At 25.2% G+C, this 9,054-nt stretch overlaps 1 protein-coding gene across 4 annotated transcripts in view; it reads left to right on the top strand.

The window, feature by feature from the left end:
* The window catches only part of LOC107999721 (thyrotropin-releasing hormone receptor-like), a 30,832-nt gene continuing 21,778 nt past the window's right edge, over positions 1 to 9,054 (top strand). For all 4 annotated transcript variants that reach the window (XR_009830329.1, XR_009830330.1, XR_003698091.2 and 1 more), the window contains exons 1-2: positions 1 to 973; positions 7,900 to 8,098. Coding sequence is in view for 1 of the 4 variants with exons in the window: in XM_017059729.3 (XP_016915218.1) it covers positions 83 to 973; positions 7,900 to 8,098 (1,090 nt within the window). In the remaining 3 variants the exon portion in view is untranslated. The remainder of the gene's footprint in view (positions 974 to 7,899; positions 8,099 to 9,054) is intronic.

The following is a 9,054-nucleotide window of genomic DNA, read 5'->3' as shown; positions in this document are numbered from 1 at the left end:
TACTTTCATCAAGAAACTTTCTTCGGCAAACGAGTGTATATTGACCTAAGGAAAGAATAAAAAAAAAAAAAAAGGAAAAATCATGTTACCCATCACGTCAACATTTTACTTACACACAAGATGCGAGCAAGAATCTTCAAATATGGACGTATCTTCACGTTCCAGACGATCTGTGTCACCAACTGTATGGGCCAATTTAACATACCACGGGTTTCGAAACAAAAGTATCGACCCGGGATTAGATCTCGAAGAGAAATTCGATAATACAGCAATAGAAGCTTGTCATTCTTTGTATTTTCTATTAGACTTCTTTCATCAGTACTACATTCCTTCAATCATATTACTAGGATTGATAGGCAACCTGTTGTCTTGCGTTGTGTTCCTAAACACACATCTAAGGATACGAAGTTCCAGTTACTATTTGGCCGCACTGGCCACGGCCGACTTCACTTTCTTAGTTACATTATTGTTAGTTTGGTTGAACAACACGTTAGGATGGAAAGTGTTCAATAAAGATGGCTGGTGCGAAACATTAGTCTACGTGAGCGCTGTTTGCAGCTCTCTTAGTGTATGGTTAATCGTTGCATTTACCGTGGAGAGATTTATAGCGGTTCAGTATCCTCTGCACAGACCCCATATATGCACCATAGCGAGGGCAAAGACTATCGTATTGGTGTTGGTGATTTTAGCATTGGCCAGTCATTCGTACTCATTCGTGACGGCTGGAATGGTTATGAACAAAGACGGAGAAGAATATTGTGATATGAAAGTCGAGTACATGGAAACAATGAAGATAATCAGCATCATCGACAGTATAGCTAGCCTAATTGCGCCACTGGTTCTTATCATTGTGATGAACACCATGATCACGAGGAACTTGTTGAGGTTTAGCAGACGATTCAAACAAACATCAAGCACGTCTACAGATTGTCCAAGCAGAGAAAGATCTGACATCAATTTGAATCAAATTCCGGTGAGTAAATGTTATTTAATGTTGGAAATATGATGGTCCATCAAAATGATGGATTTTACATTTTTTTTTATTTACTAAAAATATGAAAATGTTTTTACCAAAATTAATATTTTATTTTATTAAGAAAAAAATGTAATTATGTATATATATAAATATATGTTAAAATTTGGTTACAAAGAGGTTAATTGGTAATAATATCGAATTCCGATATTTTTATGATAAAAGTAAAATGATATATTTAATTTATAAACGATATATTTATCAAAAAATTTTAATTATTTCCTGGAAATCAAATTTAATTAATTTTATTAAATGATTCCTTTCATAACATCTATAATTTTTTAAAATCCTGATTTTCGTTAAAAGTTAATTCATTTTCATCCTTTTTTTTTTATAAAAAAAAACATAAATAGACATATAAAACGTATAAACTAGTGATTTATTTTAGTGAATTACATATGAATCGTTTTTTAAATCACAAAAAGATTTATTGATTAGCATTATCTTTTTTTTTATCTTTATTGATATTTTATCTTAGTGAGTGAAGTATAGATATCCTTTTAATCTCAAACTACAAACGAAAAATCATTCTATATTTTCTTACAATTTAAATTAATTGTATCAAAAATAATATAGTCAAATTATTTATTAGCTTGGATTTATTTATATTTGCATATATATATATACATTCTTAGTAGTGAAAATTAAAACGTGAAACTTTTATCATTTATTCATATGATCTTACTGAAATCAATGTCAATTATTCAATTTTTTTTTTCTATTTAAAAGAAGTTGGAAAGAACTCGTAATTTTAATATATTTCAATATTTTTTTTTCGACTAAAATATTTAATAGTATGTGTATATATATTTTAAGCTATGAATTGCGATGAATCATGGCAGCAAAAAGCGACGCCCTATCGCGTTCAGATATTCGACAGTTAATGGACGTTACTATTTTCAATGCATACCATCGACCGGGCTTCAGTCTCGTAACTGGACTATCCTGTTATTTTTCTTGTGTGCAAAACAAACATTAGACGTAAAATGCACGCTTAGGCATTTTCTCTGTTGAATTATTTTTCAAAAAAAAAAAAAAAAAACCAACAGAACGCGTCAAGTTATTTTTTCTAATCTGTTTCAATTATAATCAAATAAAAGTTAGTTTATATTCATTCAAGCATAAAATTTGTTTTAAGCAATATTTATCTTTATCATTTATTAGAAAGAAAAACGTATTATTATTGTTTTGAAGATAATATTCTCTACTATTGATACATGATTATAAAGTGAAATAATAAAGTGAAATAACTTTCTAAGTCAATATCTACGTTGATATTTTAAAATTCATATTTAAATCAATTTCATTTTATTTCGATTTAATTATTTTTTTACTGATGATTTTATAAGAATGTATATGACTTTTATAAAAAATCCTGCTTTTAAGCAATTCGATACGTAACGAAAAGGTTAAGGAATATTTATGTTGGTACGCGTGAAGAAGGCACCAGTAGTTGGTCAAAGTTTTCCAATCACGAATCTTCTAAAAATTTTAGCTACAGTAAATTTGCATAGTTAATGTATACACGTGTAATATATAAACAGATAATAGATTATACATTGGATTTTGTGAATGCTTCGTAATCAACGAAACATTATTTCATATTTCGCTATTAAATTGTTTGCTTGGAGTGGAGAAAATTTTATATTGATAATCAACAAAATAAATTATAACTATTTTGAAGCTCAATCATAAAGCAAAATACGCAGATTATTCATGAATTATGATATTATGATTCAATGAAAACAACGTTATATACGAAGTTATGACAACTAGAGAAATATTAATACCTCTTCAGTTTATATGTATCTGGAAATTGTTCAGTTTATACGCTATAGGATTTGTAATTCGACATATGTAGTATAAGACACTTCATATAATTGATTATAATTTCGAAACGATAAAAAATTTGAAAAAAAATATAATACATAATTTAATGTTTTATATAAATATATAACTTTTTTCGAAAACAATGATATTTCAAAAATTTTAAATCATTTTAATTCACTTTTTATCGTTCTTTTTATTTCCTATATAATATCTGTTTATATAAAAAAGAAAATACATCAATTAGAAAATGAAAAATTAAATTTTATTAAAAAAACACAAAGTTAACCTCGAAATTTTGTATATATATTATTATAGATCACAATCAACAATGTTTCTGTATTATTAAAGTGGTTATTGTCAATGCATGCAATTTACAACTTTATATTTATTACAATTAATAATAATTAAAATTTTGTGTGAAAAATTTTGAAAATGAAATGTAATGGAATATAATAAATCAAAAAGAAAACGATAAATAATATTCTAATTTTAATAGATGATAAATATTTATTATTAATCTAAATTTTTATTTAAAATCCAATTGTAGCGCATTTAAATTAAATGGAAACAAAAAGAAAAAGAAATCAAATATGAAAGAAATGAAATGAAAGATTTTCCATTTAAATATGTTTCGAAGATATGTTTTTAACAAATTTCCCATTGGAATAAATGTGAACTGATTTTTAATATTTTTATTTGTTTTTCTGAAATATATGGAAAAAAATAATTGTAACAACAAGTAAACTAAATTTTAATTCTTTTCTCTATATGCAATTATTAATGCAAAATAAAATATAATCATCAATATTAAATAGAACAGAATAATTTATAAATATCTTTCACATCTATCTTTCATTTTTTGTTGAATGAAATATCTTATTTGAAAATTTCCATAAAAATCGATCTGAAATAAATTTGGTCACGTGATATGATCACATCAATATGCAACATTATTGACTCTATTATGATGTTTATAACATTCTATTATAATCCTAAATCATAAAAATAACAGAATCTTTAAATTCTTTTTGCTTTTATTGTAATTATTATTAATTATCGTTAGCCTTATATTTAAAAATATAAAACTTAAAAGATATTTTTATTTTTTCTTCACATCATAACATATCCCGTAACCATCCATGGTATCGGATCGCTATTTTTGATTCTTGTATAAATATCTCTTGCTTGCGTAATCGTCACCATTCATCTTTGCAGATTCAACTTGCATCATCTTCGACTTCTTCACAGATGTCAATGTACTATTACTGTTCCAACATCGAACCATGCTATAACAACTATTTTAAAATATATCGATATATAAATCTTGATCGAATTTCTTTCTTCTCCTATCTTCCTATATCCTTTCCTTCTTTTCTTCTTATGTCTATTTTTTTATCACTTATTCATTTATGTTTTCATTTCATAACCTCACTTTTATAATTATAATATTAAAAAGTATGACACAATTAAATATATTTGAAAAAAAAAACAGTTAAAAATGAAATATTATATAATGTTTCAACAAGTTAGAATTTTAATGGATTAATAAAAATTAATCTGTAACTGTTTAAAAATCTATGTAAAATTAAAATTAAAATTATGTTAAATAAATGATCATATTCAAATATTCTCTTCTCAATCTAATCTAATTAGGATTTTCTCTATGATATCACATTGGTTATTTTGCATAGCAAATTACTTTGTCTTCGATACGATAAATAGTGGGTGGATAGAGGGGCGGAAATGATCTCGAATGAATTGTAAAATAATTTTGTTTTTTTAATGCAACAATGATATATTCGAATTCAATGTCGATAATTTTTTTCCATTCTGTCAACGTCACTAAATCTGTCTTTAGGGAATACCAATTATTTTTGATAAATGAAATATAGCAACAGAATTGATGTTATTAAATAGAAAAGAAAAAAATGCCAGAAAAATATAATACAGACAAATACACACAAAAAAAAGATTAATTTTCAAGAAAAAATTTTTTTATAAATAAATAATAAATCATACATTTTCATATATTTTCCCATTTACTTTGGGAGATATTTAAATTTAAAGAAATGAATAAAATAATATTCATGAGAAATGAAAGATGTGATATAAAAGTTCATTAAATATGAAATGCATTAAATCAATAACAATTCATATCATGTAATATTTAACAGACTGATCATTTTAATATAAATTTAATGATGCGAATACTAATATTTTATTGTATGTGAATGCGTCAAATATAATATTTATATATTATATATCTAATTTTATGTACCTAATATTACAAGTATAACATTACAAGTATAATAATTTTCATATTAATATTAATACATTAATAATATAGTTTATACATAAATTTAATTATAAAAATAAATGATACGTGTAATCTGTAAAAATAAAATTGAAATGTAAAAATTAAATAAGTTGTAGAATATTTGATAATTAGCTAAATAAGAAATTAAATGATCAGTTTGATCAATTACTAAATATTCAAGGGAATTGCAATTCGATTTATGCAGTAGAATTTTAATAATTATTCAATGTCGGATCAAATTTAATTATAATTAATATAATAAATTAATAAATAAATTAAAAAAATTATCTCCATATAAAATATAATAAAAAGATATATATATAATAAAAAACGAGGAATAAAAATATGTGATTTTATATTCAATTGGCTTTATATAAATTGGCTTTTTAACTTTTTTATTTTTCTTTTATTTTACTTTTTACTTTTTTTTTGTTCTTTTTTTTTCTTAAAATGCATGGAACAAATTTTCACGTGTATTATTTTGAATATATCGTGATTTCTAATGTAAACAAGTTTCTTCAAACGTATAATGTTACGAATCAAAGAGAAAACAGTGAGAAAATTCGCTCAATGTGCTCTTTCGAACAGTAATCATCTCGTCTATACGGAATGACACGATTGTATTATTATGAAACAGTCGATTCGTTGATGGAAATATTTCGCCTAGATAGCGCCACTTATATTCTCAGCATGATTATAAACATGTGTACGTGCACTGTGATTACTTGTGTAGCTTTCTGATTGGAAAGATATTTGTGCAGTGAAACACACGATAAAAAAGCAGAAATCGGCGTACACTCAGTTCACTTACGTACTACTATTCTTGACTATTTCTTGACTATTTTTATTTTCTTTTCATTCAAAGTTTTATTTTTGTTTCCGATATTAAGTTTCTTTCAAATTACCGTAAATATATTTATTTGCTTTTTGAATAGAATACTTAATTTTTTCATTTTCCAAATAAAAAATTGATCTTTTTGATTTTTTCTTTTTTTTTTTTATTCAAAAAAAAGTGTCCTATTTATGAACATGTAAATTAATTCACACATGTGTGTAAATACATGTCATGCACATAATAATATATTAATAGTACCTTTGGACGAATATTAATAATTTATAACTTCAATATATTCCTTCTAATAATATTACACCTGCAAGTATTTATCGTCATCATAAATTACTCAAGTAATATACGTTTACAGGGTCATCCAACACTTGATTATTAATACCATGCAATCTGGTTTAAGTGGCGTAACTAGTTATACACCTATACATATAGCTCTTTCATAGTTGATATTACCATAAAATCTGCATAAAGCCTGATTTCACACTTGACGAGTGCTTTTTTGCCAATCTTTGAAGTGATATCGTGGAGCTTTTTTTCTCGGTTAGACCGTGACCTGATAGAAAAAAAGAAAAGAAAGGAAGAAAAAAAGGAGAGAGAAAAAAATTATCTGCCGAATCATCGGTATAAAAGTGTTTGAACATGTTTGAATTTTATTCGTTTCACGGTTGTGGGACCTCGAAGTTGCGCGGTATTGAATTATTCATCGTATCATTCGACCTTAAGAGACTATCTGAATTAACGAGATTGATTGATTGAAATTGATTTTAATATCGTTTTTTAATTTTCTTCCTTTTTTTAAAATTATTTCATGCAATATATCAGGAATAATTTTTGCCAGGATATTCAACAGCAGAATCAATACTTTAAAAATATTTTGTGAAAGAGAAAAATAATCGATGATAGCTTTGATAGCTCTTTGCACATTTTTCTATATTAATATTCGTAAAAGTATCAATTCACATTCAAATAGATTAAACATTTATGATGTATAGATTGTTGCAGGTAATATTCCTTCAATTTAAATGGAATTTTTTTGTATAACTTCATTCATTTACAATTTAGACTTCTCACTTTTTGATTTTATACAATCCATATTCATAGTTTTTCATTGTTATTTACATAAATCATTTGCAATTAGATTAACTTCTAAAACTTTCAATCAGAAGATGATTTTAATAATGCATTTAGAAATAATTTTTGTGATAGATTAATAATTATATCAATTTGAAAATAAATAGAAAATGAATACTTTAACAAAACAATTTTCTCTGAAAATACATCTGAAGATGGATAGAAAAGTATTTCATTTCTCACGATGCTTATTAATTTAACCTAAAATATGTTCCTCGTTTTTTTTTTATTATATCATCAACTTGTAGTACGAGCATTTAGAGAGATTAAGATAAACAAGGCACCCTATACAATAGTATCATTTAGTAGCCCTTGGATAAGTAACGTTCGTGTGGAAAATAGATAGTATCCTATCTAACCATACTGATAACGACTGAAACAAGATACTGTGGCTGAAAAATGATTGGCTTCCCGTGGATCTTTATTCACAGTAGATTATCCGTTGCCAGTAGCGTTGTGTAATTGAATCAGCTACTTGATATTTCTCATTTCTTGGTAAAAAATATTCTGTAACTTTGATGTAAATAATATACATATATATATATATATATAAATATATAAAAGAAATACAATTTTAATCAAACAAAATACTTACATTTGTTTTTAATAAATATCTTTTTTTCAATGTTTCAAGATTATAATTGATATATGTACTGGAATTCGAGTTTTATTTCTAGCTTTGACTTTTCAATTCAAGAGGCACCATTAAATTTCTACAAAAGATTCTTTTTCAATTTCTAGAGTGGTAGCAGTAGCAACAACGGTGCCGGTGGCATGAATCTAGGACCAATGGTCGGAGGTCGACGGCCACCCTCGCAGCAATCGTTTCATTCGTCGAAGAATAACCATTCTCATCATTCTCGGCATCAGACTACGTCCGCTCCGCCATCAACACCGAGAAACGCCTGTCAGCTACCCGAAATAGGGAATCGTTGTATACGTAAATATATATATATACATATATATATGTATGTACTACGTATAGCATTCGTATACATATACATCATCATTCACAAAAGTCTTCGTATACACAGAATGTATTGGACCGAATTGGTAGATAGAATATGTAAGAGATGATTCTAGAGATTAAAATAAGCACAGAACTTCGTATGAAAAAAATGTTCATTGAAATTATTATTTTTAATTTTTTTTTCTGTTTTTTTTTTTTTTAGAAGCAATTCAACTTTCCATTAGATGAAGAAAGATGGAAATAGAGATAGTTTTATTTCATCCAATATAAAAGTTGCTTATAATTTAGAAAATAAACTTCAATATTTTTTGCATATTTTTTATCTGTTCGAGAATCACTTAAAGTTTTTATCTACTACATTTTCTAAATACATTGTATACAAGAATTTGATACTGATGAAAATTTTATTTTTATTAAAACTATTATTTAATGATATAATAAATAAATATTTATATATAATTATTCAATGAAATAATCATATGATATTTGAATAAATATATAAATATTTTACGTTTAAAAACTATTTTATTCTAGTTACATATAAGATTTTGGTGCAGAGATTACAAATAAAACAATGATCAAATGAACAAAAGTATTATTTCAATTAGTCAAATAAATTTCTTTATTAAATGTAATTATCTCTGTTAAATAGAGGAGGTTATTTGTAATAACTTGTTAATTAATTAATATAATTGAATAATTGATGTCGAAAGAGATATAAATACCAGAAAATACTTTTATTTTTCACAATCTCTTTTTGCGTTTTATTATAATTTCCAATAGTGAATTCATATTTCTTTTTTTATTAAATTTACTTGTTTTCTTTAATTTTTTTAAAAAATAAATTGTAATATAAAAAATATAACGATTAATTTAAATTAAAAATAGACTTAATTAATTAATGTACTAAATGTAGCTATAGAGAT

This window comes from Apis cerana, linkage group LG6 (assembly GCF_029169275.1).
Source record: "Apis cerana isolate GH-2021 linkage group LG6, AcerK_1.0, whole genome shotgun sequence".
In the NCBI taxonomy this organism is placed as follows: domain Eukaryota; kingdom Metazoa; phylum Arthropoda; class Insecta; order Hymenoptera; family Apidae; genus Apis; species Apis cerana.
This window is presented reverse-complemented; position numbering and strand designations above follow the sequence as displayed.